Source organism: Pholcus phalangioides, unplaced genomic scaffold (genome assembly GCF_987345545.1).
Source record: "Pholcus phalangioides strain wild (caught in Gottingen) unplaced genomic scaffold, Ppha-v1.0 ptg000008l_1, whole genome shotgun sequence".
Taxonomy (NCBI): Eukaryota; Metazoa; Arthropoda; class Arachnida; order Araneae; family Pholcidae; genus Pholcus; species Pholcus phalangioides.
Window position 1 is genome coordinate 22700700 of NW_028301601.1, and position 23726 is coordinate 22724425.

The 23726-nt window shown below is 34.7% G+C and overlaps 1 protein-coding gene across 1 annotated transcript; it reads left to right on the plus strand.

Annotated features, from left to right (window-relative positions):
• The first annotated feature begins 891 nt into the window (after positions 1-891).
• Positions 892-23462, plus strand: AMPKalpha (AMP-activated protein kinase alpha subunit). The gene is made up of 16 exons (XM_089234360.1): positions 892-1128; positions 3454-3595; positions 7484-7577; positions 8035-8179; positions 8739-8826; positions 9327-9396; positions 11481-11529; positions 11655-11760; positions 12123-12228; positions 14432-14605; positions 16717-16750; positions 17365-17445; positions 18161-18231; positions 18883-18948; positions 19728-19824; positions 22480-23462. Exons 1-16 carry the CDS (start codon positions 1020-1022, stop codon positions 22572-22574), a joined length of 1527 nt encoding a protein of 508 aa, XP_089090486.1. The 5' UTR covers positions 892-1019; the 3' UTR covers positions 22575-23462.
• The last annotated feature ends 264 nt before the right edge of the window (positions 23463-23726 follow it).

A 23726-nucleotide genomic window follows, 5' to 3' on the forward strand; every position in this document is an offset into this window, starting at 1 on the left:
TAATCACGCTACGCGTTGTGCTTTCCTAGCGAGGCGCATCAGGGCGGCTATATAAAGTATATGGCTTTGGCATCAGCTACTCTGTCGTCTGCATGCTCCGGTTTGAAGGGAAGGAAAAGCAAACACATAATAGTGAAGAGAATATCGGCAAAACCGCGGCGCACGACGCATTTGACTCCTCCAGAAGCAGTCGGCTAATCACGCCGGACGTAAAGCACTGTCGTCAGTCGTATTGCACTCTGTAGGAAAACAGTCATGCTGGTTTTCTTACTGGTGAGTGGACGGCGTGTCACGCTGGGCGAATCACGTTGCGCGCGGCATAGGAAATCTGCTCCTAGGAAAACCCGGCTTTAATGAAAATTTTCACAAAAGTGTGTGTTATGGCAATACCGTCTAGAGAAGATGTACTCTAGAAAGTATTCGTTATGGGCATTGAGAAGAAATATAATACCCTATTTCTCCTCTAAAGTTATGGGTGGAAAATGAAAAATTACCATAAATCCGGTGAGTCAAAATGTTTTTTATGGAAAACAATCAAGATAAATTTATATTCGAAATCATAATTATTAACATTCAAAATCATCTGTATTCACTTCTTTTACGACTATAAATTTGACTTTCTTCTAAAAAAAAAGTGAACGATTTTATGGAGGAAAAAAATTGGAGTAGCCAAAATTACAAGAAACAACGAGTAATATGGTCAATTGAATAATCCCTACAAAATAAGTAGTTTTTTTTTGAGTTAGGGTCTTACTAGATATGAATTTTGCGACCTGCGTAAATCTCGTCTGCGGAAGAATTGATATCGTGTGCGTCCGATGGATAGGGAAAAATGTCGAAAAGGGAAAAATCTTTAAGGATTTCGCGTCCCCCAACATTAACTGCGTGCTCTGTGTGCGAGTTATTACGCAAATACGAGTCAATGCATCAACATCAAGGTCGAAAATCCATGTTAGCGAGTTAGTTAAGTTATTATATTTGCACGGGACAGGCAGCTCTTCAGTTCTCTTTGTGTCATCATGGCAGAAAGGATGCAAAGTCAAACATCGCAAGGGCAACCCTTGGTAAAGATAGGCCACTATATCCTAGGCGAGACTCTCGGGGTCGGCACCTTCGGCAAAGTTAAAAGTACGTACAATTAGTGAATTTCATCAATTCAAAAACTCTACTAAATTATCAAATTTTTAAGGTCCTTAACCCCCAATTCACTTCGTGAATTTCTGTGGGAGATGTAACCCTATGAATTCACATATACCTTGAGTTGCCTCTCGCGTAGCATGGGCATTTAATAGCATATTGCTATGAACTATGTGAACCCAAGGACCATTGAATTTGAACAAGCAAATTTCTAATGTCACTAAAATTATCGCCGTTGCAATGGAAGCAGTAAAAATAGTGGTAATACTGATTATTTAGATGACCTTGAAAATAAAAAAAATGTTTGGATATAGTTTGAGATACATGGGCTCAAGTATTTTTGAACATCAATGAAAATCATGGGCGTGTATATACTAAAAAAAAAAACCGGATGGAAATAAACCCTTAACTGTCTTTATTACCCAACCAACTGGAAAGTGCTTAAATTACTTGTTGGGTTATGCTTTTACAGTTTTGAAATTGCTGGGTTACTCAACAGCTGTGGTCTATTCCAAGCAGGGCGTTTAACCTTTTGTGCTCCAGATCCTTTTTAGTAATAAGAGGGCACTGACCATCTTTAAGAAATGCAATAGAAATGGACAAACAGGGTAAAAGTATATACATGAGGGATCGGAGGGGGAAACGGTTTCAGTCTAAAAAAATTGAAATTAATATTTGGCAGTTTTTATAGCTTAGAATGGTCTATTTCCACCACGTAAAACACCAGAAGCCAAAACGTTTTCAATCCGTTGTAACGTTAATAAGGGAGGGAAGATAGATACAACGGGAGGGGGGAGGGGGATTTTAGTCGCAATGGGCTGATGGGAAAATGATCAGAGTCCACCACATGTGCTGTAGAAAAGCAATTTGTGACATGCGCAGGAAGCGATACCAGATTTCTAAAGAAAAACTTTTCAGTCTCCTGAAAAATTTGGTTTTATCGACTGAAACCAGTTTTCTCCAGCCTATATACACGTATGTTCTTTTCCCCCCAACTGTATGAAGTTTAAATGATGTTCCTGCACTGATCTTTTTTAAAAAATAATGTTCATCATAAAGCAGTGTGAAAATAATCAGCCGACCCTTATCTGTGCCACAGTGGTGGTTGGCTGAAGTTGGTCATCTGTGGTTCCTAACTTTGAGGTGCAAATGATCTCTCCTTTAAAGTCTCTCCACAGAGAGGAACAGGTCTACAGCGGTACAGTTATTCAATCATTGCACTTCACTCATAGTTAGAATAAAGTGATAGCAGACGGTGGCGCATCACACAGTAACAAACTTAGTTAAGTTCACAACACGCACACATTCTAACATTTGTACCAATTCATTAGAAATTCTGCAGAGAAATGTGGATGAGTTGCATGTGTGGTTTAGTAGTAGTGTAAAAACGATGAAGCAATTGTTTTCTCATTCAAGTTCAGATCCCCTTTGAATTCATTCGAAGAACTGAAGAGGTCTGCGGACCAGGGTACATTTTATCATGTTTTTGCCTTGAATTTTACTTGAAATTAGTATGAATGCTTGAGGTCCCTTAAAGAGTGTTCGTTGAGGCGAAGGATCCATGTCTATAATACAGAAAGGATGTCATATTTTGGCATTCTGGGTACATGTCATATTTCCCCCATGCAAGAAACGGGTCTGCTGTGGACCCCTGGGTTAAAGCTCCTGATTAAAAATATGTTGAAATAAACTGTTGCGCGAAGTTGCTTATAGATTCTTGCATCTTAAAGCCATGTTAAGCTAGATAGCTCAAGAATGTTTATGTTTCACCATCTCCATCAAAAGTTTCCAGGCCAGCTGTGTCCATGTACATTTTTACTCAAAATCTAGAACATGGAAGCGAGGATATAAACGAGACTTAATTTTTTTTTTCTTTTATCATTTGTAAAGGGAATTATTTAGTAAGAACATTTAAGGAATGCCATTAACATAGAAAATGTTTAAATGATAACTGACCAACTCCAAGTAACTGATTTTTTTTTCAAATCCAAACAGGCCTCTGTCATAACACGTTTCAATTAAAAAGTTCAGTGTACTTAAGTAATTTACTATGTTGTATTATTTATATCGTAGTAACTTTTGTTATGTGTTGTGCTTCGATTTTTATGATTTAAAGATAAAACATCATTGCGGATCCATTTAAAAAATATTTTTAACCTATCGGCAACGTTTAATCTTTGTCGTAAAAATCTGAGTCTTGGTTACAATTAATGTTTAGTTTGTAAATGAATTTTAAGTTGATGCAGATTGAAAATTTTTATTTTCATGAATTTCACTTATTCAATAAATTGACCGTATTGTATTTTATTTAATCAGCTGCGAAACATCAGTTAACAAAACACAAAGTGGCAGTGAAGATTCTCAATCGGCAAAAAATCAAAAATCTTGATGTAGTTGGTAAGATCAGAAGGGAGATACAGAATTTGAAGCTTTTCAGACATCCGCACATTATCAAACTGTGAGTATTCTTTTCTTTTTAACTAATTTATTATTAATAAACAAAATCTAGTTCACAGACCAATCTATTCTACAGGTAAATTTATCAAATATTTCACTGTTTCAGAGCACAACATAGAACATCTTCAAATTTAAATACAGTGAAACCCCTGTTAAGACACCCCCCTCAGACGCGGTCACTCTTCTTTTGCAGCCAAATATCCCCTTGTGTAATAAAAGTATGCATTTCAAACCTCTGATTAATGGCCACCCATCTTTTTGGAAGAATTTTTTTGTCCCTTTGTTGTCCGTAAAAGAGAAGTTTCACTGTATTGTTATAGACAATGTTTGTGTGTGGAATTTGACACAATTTTGTGCAGGTGCTTTTTGTTATGTAGTTGAACAAATATGTTGTACACAAACCTGTTTTTAACGTTTATCTGTTTTAATTAAAATTTGAGTTTTTAAGCATTGTATTAGAGTTTTAAAGTTGCAGATTGGAAATCTTTCTAGATTTTCTAGTATACTGTCTCATGGTTCGTACGGTCCTTGAAAAAAAAATTTTTTTAAGAATTCTGTGAGAGTCCTTGAAAAATTTGTTTTCCGAAATAGTTTTCGCCACTTTTTTTTACTCCGTAAGTGACGTCCTTAAAAAAGTGCAAAGCACAGGGAAAAAGCCTTAGCAGCCAATAACCCTGGATAATTGGATTTAAAGCACGTTTTTCCCCATTATTCTTAAGCCGGGTTTTCGTAGGAGCGGTTTTCTGTGCCGCGTGCAAAGTGAATCACCCAGCATGACACGCCGTCCACTTATCAATAATAAGAAAACAAGTTTGACTGTTTTCCTAGAGAGCGCAACTAATTAGCGTCACGGCAGTGTTTTACGTCGGGAGTGATTGGCCGACTGCTTCTGGAGGAATCAAATGTGTTGTGCGTCACTCGTTTTACCGATCTTCTATTCATTTTTGTTTTCTTTCGCTTCCCTTCATCGAGCTTGGTGCTTCCCTTCAAACCGGAGCATGCAGATGACAGAGCAGCTGATGCCAGGGCCGTGAGCTGATGCGCCAGGGTAGGAATACACAAACGCGTAGTGTGATTATGTAACACGTTTCTGTCAATGCGAAATGATCCAGTTCGGTTCATGCGTTTTTTCCCTTTTTATTCTCTGTGCACGTGGAACTGCTCGGCCCAACGCAATATGTAAATCGCCGGCGGCGTGCTCCCACCCTCACGGGAGCTCTGCTTTATACTGTAGGCTGGTTTTTTTTCCACGTGTATCTCGGGATTGTTTTTTTTCTCCCTGAGATTGCGGGTTGTTATTTGTCTGCTGTTTTATTTATTTATTTTTTTTATGATCGTAAATGATCTTGTTTTTTTTCCTTGCAACTTTTATGGAATAAAAGCTAGAGTTCAAAATGAACTTCCGATCGTTGTTTTTTTTCTTCAGCTCAGTCTGCATGTTCTGGCCCCCAACCATGGCCCCCACATCCTGAAGCAGAGCCTAGGGGCTCTGCTTCAGGATGCTAGGGATCTGTGCTAGGGATCTTTTACATCCCCCCCCAACCAGACTTCTATGAGGCCCCCTTTATGATGAATTTATAGCGTGAAAAAACAAAAAAATGATTAAAATCTTCCCGGGCCCCAGGGCTGGAGCCTTGTCAGCCCACCCCTTGTGGGGGCCATGCCCCCAACAACCAATATCTCTTTCTACAGTAGAAGGACTTCTACTCTAGAAGGTATTGCAACAACCCACTTCTAGGAAAACCCGGCTTTATGGTAGCATGTATCCTGTGATCGTATGTAGACGTATTTGGAGTCGTTGGAAGTCATTAAATTTTTGTACTAGGTATTTTTTCTGGAGGACTTGAGAAATAAATATCTTAGAAAAAAAGTTTCATGTTTGCCGAAATAATTTCAGCCTTTCGGTCCGTAAGTGAGCGAAGCTTCCTCTGATTACTGTCAACCATATGCAGAGATAGACTTGGAAGTCTGGGGGGGGGGGGCATGGTCATTATTTCTGGGGGGCACGATGATGTCAATTCATATATACATTAGATATCAGTCAACTTCACCTTTAACACTGCCCCCCCCCCCACCGTATCTCCGCCCATGCTGTGAACAAAATATTTATTTAGGGGTGATGTGAAGCGCTTGTATAAGGTTAAAGAAAGAAATAAAAAAATGAGTAGCAAGTGTGTGTACTTTTAATTACTTGTGGCTGAAAAATCCCTTCGATCAAGATTGGTTGCTGAGTGTGCCAGACAAAAATGCCGCCAAATGCAAGCTATGCTTCAGTGGGTGAATCGGCGCTGAAATCCATTGAGCTTATTATATTACTAGAAGGAGTGATGCAGGGCCATAACTAGGATTTTTGTATTGTCTTGCCGCCCCCACCAATTCGGAATTCGATAATTTTATAACGGTGTTCACCTAAAAATTTCCACCCGGAGCAGTTACCGCGCCCTCTAATACCGGCGCTGGTATGACGTCAGTGGTCTACATCATTCCTTTGAAAATCATGTGATGCGTTGAATGTCAGCGCATCTCCGTTATTTTTTAATGGCATCCATAGTTGTTTAAAGGAGTTTAAAACAATAAATGAAAGAAATAATTTCAGTATCGATGATATGATTCCAAAATTAATGAGACAATTTCAGCATTGATAAGAGAATTCCAAAATTAATAAAGCAATAATTCCAGAATTAATGAAATAATTTTAGAATCAATAAAAGAATTCAGCATTAATGAAAGAAAGAATTTCAGCATTAGCAAAAGAGAGAATTTCAGCATTAGCAAAAGAAAGAATTTCAGCATTGATAAAAGCAATTATTCCTTGAGTAAGAAAGAAATGAAATTAATGAAAGAAATAATTTAATCTTTTTCTATCTTTAGAAGAGTTTTTTTTAGTCTTTAAAAGAAAATTAATTGCAATATTTGGAGACTAAACTACGTTTCAATGAGGAAATTGACAGGCACGAACTGTTATTCAATGTGTCATATGTTTTATATGATATATATCTGTGTATGTGGCCTCCTTTATTCATTACGGATGATGTGAAATAAAGTAGGTAGAAATGTAATCTCTGAAAGTTTTAATCAAAATTAAATATGTGCCTGTTCATGTGAAATATGCGTTTGTAAAAAAAGTCCTTGAATTTTTAAGGTTTACCTTGAAAAGTGCTTGAATAGTCCTTGAATCTTTTTTCGTTGGAAGAGTACGAACCATGTGCCTGTTGCTATGCCCGTTTCCCACATATATCTTGAAGTAAGGTCCCAGGCTAGGCATTTCATAGGTCTTATTTATGGTGAAATGAATGTTGTGTGGAAAAATATATAATTGTCTGACCTCCCTCCCCCCCCCCATACTGGACTGCATCGCTGTCAGCCCCACTGTTGCATGCGGTCATGTCTGTTGTACTTTTAAAGTTTTAGAAGTGCATGTAGTAGCAACAAGTAATAAAGTGTATATGAATATAAAAATAGAAGTAGGTGCTAGAGGGTGTGGCCAAAAAAAAAACTAATCTGCATTTATCTTGTATGAGCTGTGAAACTGTATGATTGTAGATAGGTGAGGTATACCTGCTTTCACGGAAACACCACATAAATGTGGTATTACCTATACTTGAGGATTGTTACAATCACTCACACACACAAATTAAAAATATCCAAATATCCAGCAATTAGGGTATTAAGACTTCAAAATCTCTTAATGACATACCAGCAAGAGCATTTACATTCAATACTTAAATAAAATACTTAAAGCGCTTTAAGCGATTGCTTTTTATTTTTTGAAAAATGAAAGTATGTTTGCTTCACTATTCATGAACCAAAAAAAATTAAATATTGAAATGTTATTTCTATATTGCCATTCATAGCCCCAGTGATATTTAATATTTTATCTCTAATTTAGGTACCAAGTCATTAGCACACCGACAGATATCTTCATGATTATGGAGTATGTTTCTGGGGGAGAGCTTTTTGATTACATTGTAAAAAATGGGAAGGTAAGAAATAATGATTGAACTTGGTTTTCTCAAGTGCTCTTGTCAAACTCTATGCATGTATTTATTTCTTGGGGTTGTAACTAATCTCCAATTGAGCACAAAGACCTTTTTTATAACTTAAGTCATCTCTTCTGATGTATTTTTTACTTTTCTTTTCAAGAATTTTTTTTTTCATTAACCTTCCCAATTGAGTTTTTTTTTGGTTGTATTTCTTGGACAGCCTAAAAGATTTGTTCTCTTTCAATGATGTATTCCATCAAAACTGTCTTTTTAGCAAATTATTCAATCGTTAGTTTTTTTTTACACTGACTTCTGTTCTTTTTCTGGAATTTATTTAGTTACTGGAAGCAAATTCTGGATTTTATTTTTTGCCTCTTCAGTAAAACAGTGTTAAACTGGCTTTTTTTTGTTTTTTTCCCGCTTTCATTTGATATCAATCTACCCGGTGTTTTTTTAGCTAAAAGAAGGTGAAGCAAGGAGGTTTTTTCAACAGATAATATCGGGAGTGGATTATTGTCATCGTCACATGGTTGTTCACAGGGACTTGAAACCAGAAAATCTTCTTTTAGATCAACGTCTAAATGTCAAGATTGCAGATTTTGGTCAGTTTACTAGTTTGGTCAGTTTATTATTTAAGTTCATGTAAAATTTCATACATGTTGGAAACAAGTTAGGGGGGAGGGAGAATATCGAAAGGCTTTCGTATTCAAAAAATGTGTGGCTGTATTCATTACAGAACTTCTGGTCTGGTTATGTTTTGTTGTTAAATTTTGAAACAATATTTTTTGTCATGCATAAATTTTTTTTTGTTATATAGCTCGACCAAAAATTGGGGCTTTGAGATGGTTAAATTAAAAGTTACTGTAAATAAATTGTAAATCAAATCCTGCGCGAGTTATTCTTTGGTTTGTAGAAATAAACTGTTTACTTAGAAAAAAAATTTAATTTTTTTCCTACAGTATTCAATTTGTACATTATTCATTACCTCTAGATCAACAAGCCTGATATCAAATGCTGATAAACTAAAATTGTTTGTACCAAATCAGTTTCAAACTGCATGGGTCCCAATCTAATAAGTCCTTGTATGTATGAAATAGCTACAATGCTAGGAAGATGTAATTATTTGCAAGTAGTGCATAATTTTTTGATATTAACTTATAGGATTATCCAACATGATGATGGATGGGGAATTCCTCAGAACAAGCTGCGGTTCTCCAAATTATGCTGCACCAGAAGTCATATCTGGAAAGTAAGCTATCTCTTATGATTTTAAAGCAGTAAATGATATGCATCTAAACCATGTTATCCCATCTTTGAGTCAGACTATTGAAGAAAAAGTAAAACACAATTTATAAAGTTCATTTTTATAAAATTTCTGCACACTACTCAACTTTTTTTGCGAAAAAAGTTCCATAATTGTAATCCTTGGGTGAAGTTTTCACAGGGTGTTTAATTGATCAAGTGCTCGTGAGCATGAAATTGAACACTAATATTGAGCACTCTTGATGCTTCCTGGAGCACTATGGTACCCGCGAGCATCAGGTGGAAGATGACTAGTATAACTAATAGATTAAATGTATTCAGTTTAAAATATAGCTTTTGAGGAGAATTTTTTTCTATTTTTGATTGATAATTGATTTACTTTTAAAATACAATTGAGAAAATCTGAAGTGGTATTGATGAGTCAAATCTGTAAATTATTTCATTTGTCTTGTTACTGTTTTATAATGAAAATGTTTTATAATATAGGCTATATGCTGGGCCAGAGGTTGACATTTGGAGTTGTGGAGTGATACTTTATGCACTTTTATGTGGAACAGTTGAGTAATTTTTCTGCTATTCTTGCATGTCATAATTCTGCCTTTTGAAGATTAAATCTTTCTGTATAGAATCGGCCAAATTTAACTTTTTTGTCTATAGATTGGTGAGCTTTGAAAAACTATGATTGCACCAGGTATTTAAATTTCAAAATGTCTCATTTGCAAGACAAAAATCTAATGTCTAATATTTTTTTTTTTTTGTCTTTGAAAAGCTAAAGTTTTGAATTAATACTATAACTAATAGATTAAATGTATTTATGCAATTATACAGAAAACTGGATGTTGTGAAGATATTTTTTTGAGATGATTTTTTAAGGAAGGAAAAACATCTGCCTCTACGGGAAGTAGAACCAGAGTCCCTCGTTTGTCGGACAAGTGATTCCGGTAGAGGCAGATGAGTTTTTCCTTCCTTAAAAAATAATCTCAAAAAATGAATATCTTCACAACATCCAGTTTTCTGTATATCTTGCATTAACTGGAGAGCAATATCGTGTCATATAAATGTATTTAGTTTAAAATATGGCTTTTGAAGAATTTTTCTATTTTTGATTTCTAATAAACTTGAGCTGTAGTTTAAATTACAAATAGAATATGCAAATTTAATAACTGTATTTGTAACATTTTGTGATTGATGCCAATAGTTTTTGAGGACTTTTGTTTAAAATTTTGGTATGAAAAAGGTAATGTAAACTAATTTTCAGAATTGGCTTGAAGGGGCCAGTATGGTAGTATGTAATGTTGGAGTTTGATGCGAGTTATTACTTTCCGTATCATTTTGAATAATTGGCAGGATTGGTCTGATTATGCATAACTTAAAAACCAGGTGGAAAAACTTGTAAAAAATTACACCCTAAAACTGCACTTACTCGCAAGCTGTATGCTTTGTAAATATTAATGCATTGTCATACTATCTTAGGAGAAATCCATAAGTAAATATGTATTCAATGCTATTTAGATCATGTTTCTTCCCATTATATTTTAACACACTGCAAGTAAAAGACTGAGATCTGTACAACCTCGTCTAGCTGAAACTTCTTGTTCATCTGCAGAAAGTTGCTAGGTGTGTAATCCTTTGTCGCATTTTTAAAATATGGTGAAATGGTGTTCGAATTAGTCTTTTTTTTTCCCCCTTTGTCTACTGATGAGAGATTAAAAAAATGTGAGATTAGAATATATCATGCGCCTAAGAATATTCTTAGGAAGGGAGGGGGGGGGTTAGAACCTTAACCCCTCCCCTTTTGCATATACCAGTGCCTAAACCTCAAAGCAAATTATTTTGCATTGTTCTGCAACAACCTCTCTTCTGACTGGAAATGCTGTGGTAAAAATTCCCACAATAGTATTTTTTATAGAACAATCTGGAAGAATTTTGAGAAATGTGACGTGTGCCACTGATTTCAGCATATTCTGCCTGAGGGGGAGGGGCTAAAGCTGGGTTCACACCGTGCTCAGATAATTTAAAAGTTTTCACTAATGAAATAGGTTTACTTTGTATCCTGGACCATAGGCTTAAACTTGAGACCCATAGCCAGAGTACCCTTTTCTCCCTCCAATATTTGCTACTATTTCTATAGTAGCTATGATAGATGCAAATTTACTGGAAAATCTCAAATCCAATATTTCTATGTCCAGTACCCAATTTTTGACATAAAAGCCCAGGGCAAAGCAGAAACCAACTGGTCCCTTGCAATTACAGTTAAAGGTGTTTGTCAGTAAATATAGTCTATATTATCTGAATTTTTGCCACTCAAAATCATGAGGCCATACTTGCCTGTGAGCCCATATCATAATAAAATGCAAAACGATTTTGATGTCCCCAAAATTTTCTGTAATGAGCTGCCACTGGTATAATTACTTAATAATTCCCGTAGATTGCTGTCTATATATTTATGTAAGCTATACCATGTAACTTTTTTTCCTTATGTCTCGATATCAAAATCTCAAAAAAAAAACACTGGTTTTTGGCAACCCTGACAATTGGTCATTTGTTTTAATTTACCAAGATTAAGTAATGACCAAGTTTAAATAGTAATTTTTTTCTTGTTATACTTGCCAAATTCTAATTGGTTTTCTTTCTTCACAGTTACCATTTGACGATGAACATGTGCCAACGCTGTTTAAAAAAATAAAATGTAAGTCGTTTTTAAATAAAACATATCTATATATACAAAATTTAAGAATTTATATTTCAAAAAATATTTGGAATTATTATTCGCATATTTTCATCAATAGAAATTGTATGGTTTTGTTATTGTAGCTGGAATTTTCACCATACCTGATTATCTGAATCGTTCTGTGGCAAATCTCATCTACACAATGCTTGAGATAGACCCAATAAAAAGAGCTACAATGAGTGACATCAAGTAAATATGAATTGCCTTATATTATAAAGTGTATTGGGAACCTTGTTTTTTTTAGTTGGAGGGGGCTTAAAATTTCGAAAAAACCTGATACATCGAAAATACTATCCATGCATAAGAAAACTCCTATTTGGGACCAAACTTTTGATAAAAAAGGGCTTCTTGCACACGTGACTAACTAAAATTTATTGAATTAAAAAATTTGTATGCAAAGAAATGTGTATGTGTTAATTATATTTGCTTAACAGATGTTATCTTTGTGATCATTTAATGAAATTTATCTTCGTTTGCTTAGTGTTTATGTAATATTTATATGAAATATGTGTGCATTTTGATTTTGGTTAAAACATAACATGGTATTTCAGGAACCACGATTGGTTTAAAAAAGATCTCCCGAACTATTTGTTTCCAACAGCTAATGACCAGGATGCTTCAATTATAAACATGACAGCTTTAGATGAAGTTTGTGAGGTTTGTATTTATAACTGAGAACATTTTCTATCAATTTTTATTTTTTTTCAGTTCTATCATATTTACATGTGCCTTGAATGTGTGTGTGAACAGCATATTTTTGGGATAACTTACTTCTAACTGTACACTGTTGGTTTTAATTATTAAAATCCTAAAAGATGAGTATTTACCATGGATTTATATATTTTTTTTTGTGGTTAATGTGTATGCAGAGGGTGTATATAGTACACAACAAATATCTGGATTTTTCTTTGTAACACGAAACAATGAAAATTAAAATTGTAATGGATACTGGATTCATATAGATTACATATCGTAAAAAGGTCCCTTGCAATCTTACATCAGTGTTTCTCAATCATGGCATCCAGATAGGTTGGCAGTTTTTATCCAGGATATCTAAGATAACACGAGATGTATAACGCTTGATAGGTAATGCAGAGTTATACTCGGTAGAAAAAAATCAGCATTTATTTGAAAATTGTTATTATAGTGAAACCACATGTGCGCATCACACCAATGCATAATCACTAAAGCAATAAAAAGCTACAAGAGAGAGAAACTACATTTTGAGAACCACGTCTCAACTTGAAACACTTAGCCTAAGAAGATGGTACCAACATTCTTTTATGACTGGCATTCATTCATATAAACTGAAGAGCCAAAAAAACTGGTACAGGCATGCGTATGCAAATAAAGAGATATGGAACCAATCAGAGTACGGCGCTGCGGTCGGCTACGCCTATATAACACAAGTGTCTGGCATAGTTGTTAGATCGGTTACTGCTGCTACAATGGCAGGTTATCAAGATTTAAGTGAGTTTGAACGTGGTGTTATAGTCGGCGCACGAGAGATGGGACATAGCATCTCCGAGGTAGCGATGAAATTTGGATTTTCACATACGACCATTTCACGAGTGTACCGTGAATATCAGGAATCCGGTAAAAAATTAAATCTACGACATCGCTGCGGCCGGAAAAAGATCATGCAAGAACGGGGCCAACGACGACTGACGAGAATCATTAAACATGACAGGCGTGCAACCCTTCCGCAAATTGCTGCAGATTTCAATGCTGGGCTATCAACAAGTGTCAGCGTGCGAACCATTCAACGAAACATCATCGATATGGGCTTTCGGAGCCGAAGGCCCACTCGTGTACCCTTGATGACTGCACGACACAAAGCTTTATGTCTCGCCTGGGCCCGACAACACAGACATTGGACTGGAAACACGTTGCCTGGTCTGACAAGTCTCGGTTCCAATTGCTTCGAGCTGATGGACGGGTATGGAGACAACCTCCATGAATCCATGGACCCTACATGTCAACAGGGGACTGTTCAAGCTAGTGGAGGCTCTGTGATGGTATGGGGCATGTGCAGTTGGCGTGATATGGGACCCCTGATACGTCTAGATACGACTCTGACAGGTGACAGGTACGTAAGCATCCTGTCTGATCACCTGCACCCATTCATGTCCATTGTGCATTCCGACGGACTTGGACAATTTCAGCAGGACAATGCGACAACCCACACATCCAGAATTGCTACAAAGTAGCTCCAGGAACACTCTTCTGACTTCAGACGCTTCTGCTGGCGACCAAAATCCCCAGACATGAATATTATTGAACATATCTGGGATGCCTTGTAACGTGCTGTTCAGAAGAGATCTTCACCCCCTCTTACTCCTACGGATTTATGGACATCCCTGCAGAATTCATGGTGTCAATTACCTCCAGCACTACTTCAGACATTAGTCGAGTCCATGCCACGTCGTGTTGCGGCACTTCTGCGGGCTCGCAGGGGCCCTACACGATATTAGGCAGTTTTTTTGGCTCTTCAGCGTAGCTTCTGGGCTGTGTAGCCATTAGCCAAGAAATTCACTTCTCAATGTTTCTCCTATATTTGTGGCGGGCATAGTTTCCCAAACTTTTTGTTCCATCATCCCCCAACTCGTGAACCCATAGGATCCTATGTTAAGTCTGTAGCTTCTATCACCCAACAGAGGGGGAGAGGATGTTTTAGAGGTTCAATAATACACACACACAGGTTTGTATAACAAGCGTTCCCTCCCCCTTCTGAATTACTATTAATATGGTTTCAGTTTTTGTATTTTGAAATTTATCCAATTTTAAATTCATTGCATCAAATTATAAATTTCACTGTCTTGAAAAAATAACTATTTGTATGCAATTATTTTTTCCATAGAAATTCACTGTCACAAGAAATGAAGTCCACAGTGCTTTACTTTGTGGGGATCCGCATAATCAGTTAGCCATCGCATATAATTTAATCGTCGATAACAAGAGAATCGAGGATGAAACAAAAGACATGAGGGCCGATAGTTTCTACTTGGCTTCAAGTCCGCCTCCAACCTCAGATGTTAGTATACAGTATTAAAACAAATCTTTTCAGTTTGTATATGATTGAAAATTTTTTATTAGTGGTTATAAAAGAATGTGGGTTTTATTGCCATTTATATATTGTTTTAAAATTACCTATGTGGGGGAAATGAAAATCTGTATTGATTCTGTACTAATATGTAGTTGAATCCTGCTATGGCAAACATTCAGATAAAACTAATGTTTTTTTAGTTCCATCAGATTGCCTTGTGCATGTTATTTTATATGCCTATTGCGAATCTCAAGAAGTGTTTATTTATTCAATATTGCTTGGCCGAAGCCTATACAAGAGGATGCAGTGGTAAAGTATGATAAAAATGATTGTACTAAGATTCGTGAATTTTCCTGTGATATCAATCTACAATATTTGGTGGTAGATTGTTCCAGTCAATAATAGTTTGCCATAAATTTAATTTCTTCCAATCTGAAGAAGCAAAGATGGGCTGTTATTTTTGGGAATGGTCTAGTCTAAAACAGAAATGTGAGGGTTTATAATTAGAATGTTAGATGTGTCGATATTAAAACCCATGGAGGATTTTGAAAACAAAAGTTAAACGAGAAGTCTAAGAGAGGAAAGTGGTTGGATATTGAGTTGGCATTTGAGCTCCGAAATGGAGACAGATAAAGACCAAAAGTTAAAAATGAAGCGAGTGGATTTGTTTTGGATATTCTAATTTGTAAAGCGTTAACTGGGTACATACAGATAACAATGATCTAAATCCATGTTGGTTAAGGGTAAAAAGTTGAGTCTAGGTGGGTGCGGATTTCCTTGGCAACTATGTGTTTAAAGAGCTTGCAGCATGAGGTGATTACAATAGATCTAAAATTAAGAGGGTGAGACAGTGAACCTGATTTATGGATGGGTATTACCTTATTAATTTTCCAATCAGGGTAGATTAGATGTATTCAGTGAGACGTTGAAAAAATGAGTGTTATAAATTTCATCTGCACAGAATTTAAGGATATGATTTGGGATCCCATCAGGGCCAGTAAAGTGGGGTTTTCATTCATTTAAAAATTCAGGAAACCAGTTTTAGAAAAAATGACTGAATTGGAGTTGTGAAGTGAATCAAAAGTATTGGGGGGGGGGGGGGTCGAAGGAGAAAATAGAGGTCTGATTAAATTTTGAGGGGAGAAGTTAGGCCAGAGTTTTAAGTGATTCCTCATTTGGGACAGAAGAAATTCCAGAATTTTGAATTTTGAGGGATTTGCTTTGAGATAGGTAGGCGACGAGTTGGACAGGTAATTGGATTTATGGTGAAAAATCAGGTCTTTGCGGTTACGAGTGGAGACAGATTGTTTCGGAGAGTCAGTGAATTTGATTTTAGAGATCATATCAAATTTTTCTTTTCAGACGGATAATGTCCCGATTGATCCAAGGGTTTAAGAGACATTTAGTAGGAACAGTGGCTTTGCATTTTTCGATAACAGCTTTGAATTTACTCCAGAGAAGTTGAACATCCTTAAAGGAAGATGTAGAGACAAAGTCAGGAAATTGAGTACGAAGATTATTATTCATAAGAGGGTAGTTGACCTAGTTGAAGTTAAGTTTTTTTTGGTGAGTTTAAAAGGGGTGGGTGGTATAGTAGAGGCAGAAATCTAAAAAGGAATATTTTTTGTGGTCTGAACAACCATCAAGAACAGAAAAATGGGAAACCAGGATTTTACTTGAAACAGCTGTTAAAGTGGAGATTAAGTGATAGGATATTCTAGTAGGTTCCAAGATAGTTTGGACAAGGTTAAATTTGAGGAAAATGTCAAATTAAACTTATGAAATTAAAGTATGAAAATCAAATTAAGCACTTTACTTATTTTTTTGGCAAAGTTTTTATTTTTTTGTTTTTATTAAAAGTTATAAATTCTTAAAATTATCCATGTTAGCATTAAAATGAGTTTTCCAATACCTTTTTTAAATGTATGTACATGTAACATGTATTTCTCTAATAGTCCTTCTGTGTAATTATATGCTATAAATTATCTCTTTGAAAAAAATATTTATCTTTCATTAAAAGACTTGATGAATAATAGAATATGTTGTTTTGTGTGTAGAACCATGAGTCGTATATAGTAATGTTTAATTTTTTTTTTCAGAGTCCTGCCAGACCACATCCAGAAAGAATGTCAGGTAAATGATAATATATTTTAATCAGTTTGATTTTTATTTGAATAATGTGGGCATAATAGACCATTAACATATAATGTGAGAGAGTGAAACGACAGTTAAGTCAGGAACTATTCTTTATAGACTTTCAGTTTTACCAGCTGAATTTTTATTTTAATGAAACTTAAGACTATTTTTGAAATCAACAGATCTGTCAAGAGCCTAGTTACTTGAATAGAGGCTGCCTGGAAGGACATTGTGTCCCTTGGGGCCCAATATGATTATTATATGTTCAGATCTTGTTCTTTCTATGGAGTTTTGTTTTGAAATGTATTTTGTGTTTTCGTTTTTGAAAATAAAAAAAAATACAAATTGATATCAGTTTGAACAATCATTCAAAGATACCTGAACATTAAGTCCAATTCTTTTTCCTATTATGTCTATTCAATCAGATAATTCTAGTAAATATCTTTCTTTTGATTCTATAAATTTGGAATGTTAGGGATAATCCAAAAGTTTTTGTTTTAAGTTTTTCTGACCATAAAATTTTCCATACGTTTTGGAATTTCTCAAATCTGAGACATTAACAAAAATGACAATTCCATATAGAGTTCATCACTGACTCGTGTATTTTCTAGGTCGACAAAGAATGCTCAGTGGTGGAAACAGCAGTGACAAAGGTAAAGGTACTCCAGTAAAAAGAGCGCGATGGCACTTGGGTAAGTTTTTGAATCTGAGTGTGATATCTGTTTTGACAAAACAACTGGATTCATTGGCCTCCAAGGTTCTATGAAAAATTTAATGTTAATCATTGAAATTTATAAACATTTTCCTTATCTTTGTAAGATCACTTGGTATTGATTCTGGATTACTGGGATATGTGACAGCCTTAAATACTTCATAGCTTGCCATATTTTTCACAAGCTAAAAAATTGTGCCAAAAGTATTTAGATTCCTTTGAAATATCTATACTTCAGTTCTTTCCTTATCAAGGCAATATGGTTTGTTAGTGCATGAGATTTGTCAGATTTCTATAATTTTAGCACTCTATTTGTAACAACAAATATGAACATGTATGCCAAAGGAGGTATATTCACATGGCTGTGGTGTAGGATGACAACTTTCGGGAATGGGTGGCCAGTAAAATTGAACTACAAGAAGATGTGACAAAATCTGTATAATCCACAAGCAGCAAAGTAACAAGATCTTGACAAATCGCAAAAAAATGTAGGCGCAATACTAATTTTTTTCAGTTGTCATTGGCAGCCTGCTGCCTTGTATTTGTCAAGCCCTATAATAATCCACCTGTATGCCATGAGAAGATTCAAGGTTAATCTAATAGCTCATTTTAGATTCTTATCAGTGTCCTTAATACTTCTATTACATTCCAAAGTACTTTCAGTTGTTTAATCTAAAGTGTTTTCTTTTAATCAGGTATTCGCTCACAAAGTAAACCATTTGACATCATGAATGAAGTCTATCGAGCTATGAAAAACCTCGCTTTTGTAAGTACAATTTTCTTTTAAAAATTTATTTAAAGAAAGTTTGTCCCCCCACCCATGCTAGAAGCATAAATGGAGGGAGGGGAAAGAGCGTGGGAAATGACTTTTGAATGCTTACTCTATCCATGTTGCTCTATGGAAGTTATTTTCCTAAAATGTGTGTGTTTTATTACTTGTTTGAATAGGGATACACATTTGCATTTCAGGCAAAACATTGGATACATTATTTTGCAGTCTATCTCAGCTGATTGAATGCAAATTTCCATTTTTTCATGCTTTTACTATAAGAGGGACGATTTTTAAATTTAATTAGTTAGGATGTGTTTGAGTGTTGAAGATAAATTATCTCAGAGGCATAGTAGCTCATGTTTGTAAGATGCATACTGTGTTAAATGATTTTCAGATATGTCCAATTCAGTACCTAAATTAATATTTGTTACCAAATTTTTTTTTTTTTGTGATTCTGATAAAATTGCAGATCACATCACTATTGCAATAGTCCAATGCAGAGAGGTCTCTGCAAGTTTGTTAATTGTCTGTAAACGGTTAAGTCTCTTATCTAATCGCCTTTGTGTGTAGAAAATGGTGTTACAAAAATGATTTAATTTAAATTTATTCAATGATTAACAATGTTTCCATTTATTTTTTTAATAGGAATGGAAAGTAGCCAATCCTTTTCATGTGATTGTCAGGCGGCAGAATCCAGTCACAAACAAATATGTAAGTAAATTTGTGTATAGATTTCTTTTGAAATGACTAAAGTTCTATTGTACATTTTATTTTAGTTAATAGTGTAGACCAGGCACACTTTTAACTATTGGCACAACATTTGACATTTCAAGGAACATGGGCAACTATGGTATATTAAACATTACCAAAGAGCTATACAGGCCAAGCATTGAAAAGACCCCTGGTGTAGGCAGTCTTGCATCTTAAAATTGCATTTCTTCTAACATTTACTTGTTGCTACTTCGACGAATACAGGGCAAGAAATTGAACTTTAGTAACTACTTGTTTACAGGAATTGCTCATTAGAGTGGCCAACCCTAATGACAATTGTGTTTTTTATAATTTTTATGGTATGAATCTTGTACATATTGGAAGGTACTAGGCATATTGAGTACAGCTACAGTTGGGACATCTGAAAAACAGTCAAGACTCCCGAATAAATGCCACAACAAAAATAGTTGGGTGAGGAGTTGTGAAATATTTTTTCCCATCGTAATGTTTCTTAACTTCCAAGTACAAATGAATGACCGTAGGATAGTAATTGATAGGCATTGATTGTATAAAGCACTTTGAAAGAATACTTGTGTTATCACAAAATTTGATGAATATTTTACGATATAAAATTGAGATGTATTACTCATATAGTAAAACTTCACGAATTCAAGTTGTATGAAATTTAATTGGTTGTAAAAAAAAACTGTTTTCCCTGTCTCAACTTTTTTGATATGAATACTAGAAAATTGGTACTGACACTCCTTTTACTGTTGCAGACCAAGATGTCACTCCAGCTATACCAGGTTGATTACAAAAGTTACCTGCTTGATTTTAAATCCCTTGGTTACTCGGAAGAAACCGCGGAAGCATCTGGTAAGGATAATTTCTTATTTAAATTAGAAGAAATTGATGAAAGCGAGCCATAGGTTCTTATGATTGGTTAGTTCAGGGATTTTGACATTTTAATATTCCAGACTTCTCCCCCAAAGCAGAGTATGCCAAAATCTGTGACGTACATCACAGAACAATCGGTGCTGCAGTAGCAGAATCTGGAGGAATTTTAAGAAAAGTAGAAATCGCAAGGACTTCTCTTAGTCTAGACTTTAAACAGACAATTTTTTTACATTGAAACGATGGGAGTTCTGATAATTCCTATACAATCACATTCCATGGACAAAGTCCTACAAATGTATAACTTTTCTAAAAACATTTCTAGCCACTAAAAAACCTTGCTAAGTGGTACTTAAAGGCTTGTGTAGTGTTTCTGTAGCGCCTCTATCTTACTGTACCTATTTAAGGAAGTGTAAAAATTAATTTCTCCTTGATCAGTTGAGTGATCACTAGTAAATTTGACTCTCAGTTCATATAAGTAATTGGAGTAGTGTAGTAATATCGCCTTAATACTTTTTTTTTTCCAGAAGATTTTCATTAAATTGATTTTCTCAAGGATTATATATACCTGGAAGAGTTGTCGAAATATCTAATATTGTCTATATAATATCCCAATATTGTCAGAAAAGAGAAAATAAAAAACTTTGTGACAAATAGTTGTAAAAATATAGGTTTGATATATTCTGGTGTTTACGGCCACCACAGATCCTTTTTCCTTTATAAAAGTCTACTTACATATTGTGGAACTACTGTTTCTGTGAAATTTTTTTTTTTTTTCAGTGTTTCAAAAAAGGATTTTAGTTTTTTCCCGGGCTTTATCCATGTTTGACATATTTTGACATCACATGTTAAACACCCAATATGCAGTTTGACCTCGGTATATCACTCTTGGTTGGAGGGGAGGTACAAATAGTGAATTCAGAAGCAGCATGACTTTATAATAAGTAGCCCCAATTTGTTATTTGTCCTTCGAATATACTCTTGATATATAGGCAGGCTGACATCGAAAGTAATATGTGTTATACCAAGGTCCTACTGTAATTATGTAATTTGCATATTCTCAAGACTACACCTTGTAGTCCACCTGGAAAAGTCTGTTTTAATTAATGTATTTGGGAACGTTTCTTCAAAGAAAGCAGGCAGACCTTCAACACAATTCTTTCATAACATGAAAAAAATACTTGAATTTACCATCTCCATTTCAAAATAAGGAAGTCGGATGGCAGCACCATCAAGAACACTAAACAAGTATATTGCTTGACAATATAAATACGTTGGGGCCACAAATTTTGCAGTGGAATGTATACAAGTTATATGTATGATTAACCATTCAACTGGCGGATTTCTCCTAGTGCCCCCTTTTTTTAAAGATGTGCATGCTCTCTCTCCCTTATCTTGGAAGTTTAAATCTATTAATATTTTTTGATTGAATTTTTTGTGAAAACATGAAAACTGTGTTCATGTTCTTTTTGCTATGCATTTGAAGTCATCGTAAAAAAAATAATAGTAATTACTAATTATTTTTCTAAATAGAAATATTCAATTCTTGAACAACCCATTGCATTTGATTAAGTTCAAAATGAATACTGTAAATATTTCTCTAATTTGTTAAAAATGATGTATCAAAATTTAAAACTTATGTTACCACTTATGAGATGGGGAAAACTTTTCAAATGGGATGTACAAAGGCAAACTGAAGATAATTTGTCGAACTGAAAAGTCACAAACGAGAAAAGTGTATTTTTATATTTGTTTTATGTGGTAGAAAGGGTCAAATAGCCCATGTGATGCACTTCTAAGGAGAGGGTTCTTTGCAAAAAATATAAGCATCAAGGAATGTGGAGACAGTGACACCCAAAGTAGAGGGGTTAGCATAGCTCCCACATCCTGGAGAATCGCCTCAGGCCTGGAGCCTTGTTGGCCCATATCCTTTGTAGGGCCCAGGTTCATAATATGTCCTGTGACTGTAAGGAATGCTACTGACTAATTTATGTGGATCCATGTACGTAGCAGCTAAACCCTTCTTAAAAGATACGAGTTAAATAAAAGGATGCATCTTAACAAGGGAATCTGAGAAAAACCGGAAAAAAAAATGCTTTGGGATGCAGCCTTACACAAAGCATGATGAAGATAATAGAAATAATCTGACCTTGAAATATTTTTCAATTCCATCTAGTGGTGAGATAGTAAAGTAGAAGGATGGCTGTACAGGTGCCAGCACCTGTACGAGAAATTATTTTGTCATATCCATGTGATAAAGACAGAAAAATTCCAGTGATGGCAAATGCCGTTGTAACCAGTTGACTGGTTAAATAGTCCACCTGTAATTTTATACTGATTTGACAAATAGCTTGAAGATATTCTGCCAGTAGTGTTTTCACATCATTGTGAAACCCACTTTTAAAGTGAAATTTGACTGCTTTAATTTTCAAAAAAAGAAAATTGTGTGAAGTTTACTCAGTTACTTTCATTTCTTTTTTGTAACATGACCCTATTTCTACCATAAAGTTAAAAGGCTTCCAATTATTTCTTTTGACTATTGTTATTTTTTTGTTGCAACTAATTTATCATTATGAAACAGTGTATATTACAAAGTAGAAATCAATTAAAGTACTTTTGTATTTATGCTCATTTTAGGTTCGGATTCGGCTTCTACTCAAACTCAACAAGCTCATAACATAATGGAATTCTTTGAAATGTGTGCCTTACTTATAGCTCATTTAGCTCGTTAAAAGGCAGCTATATAAGCAAACGTATGTTTTCTGTTCTTTTTCGTTATAAGCAGGCTACATTTTGTATTTTCCAACTTGGCTGGAGTGACAATTGGCTACCATGTTTCTGACAAAATCATTTAACCATCTGTTAAGAAAAACTAGAGGAAAATGAGATATCTTGGTCTCAATTTATAGAAGTTTTTTGATACAGATTTGGAATTTGTTGATTTTTACTAATCGTGAATTTTTTTTCTTTTCCCACCTATTAATACTCACAAATGAAGTCTTCGACAAAATATTTTTCTCGCTTTTTTTTTCATTTGGATTTATGAGGGATTTTTAAATTTTGGAACACACTCTTTCTAATGGTGGGCCGTTTCTCTTCACCCTCAAGTATCAAATTATTAAGTAGCAAATACAATGTTTTTATAATTCCAATATGCAATATATGAAAATTATATCTGGATGGTGTATAAAACTGAAATTTACTGAAAAGATTCAGAATACGAGAAAGTATCAATATTTTTAAATTTTAAAATGCACGTTTCGATTTATACAAAGTTTAAGATGTACTTCAGCATAAGCTCGGACATTAACAAATGTAAATAAATGTGATTAATCTGTATTTTATGTATGTGTGTGTATAATGAAACTTGTGTATAGTCTCTTGATCCATGTAAATAGGTTTTAGGTTAGCACTGTTTTTTTTTTATTAAATCAAAATGTACTTTTTTTTTCCTTTCAAATATATATTTTAGAGCTTAAAAGTGTAATCTGTTTTTTTTTTTTTTTGAACGATATGAAAAGCTTATGGGTGTCTGGTTCATGTTTGTTTTAGTTTGAAGCTTGTGACGAAATGTAAGAATATGTCTGATGAAATAAAATGATTTTTGTCTTCTACAATAAGTTATCAATTTTTCTTTTGCCAATTTCTTTCGTATCGGATTTGATTAGAAATAAACTGAGGTATTGGGAGGGGGGGGGGGAGAGGAAGGGTTGTGGTAAAAACTGGGTTTTTGTTTCAAATAGTATTAACATATTAAAACAGTAAAATTTCTGAAAAATTCAAACTTCTAATAATTAAAATAAAATGTTTATTAATGTAATTAAACTATTTCCATATTAAATATTTCTTACATTTTAACGAAAACCAACTTTTGCAATTCAATT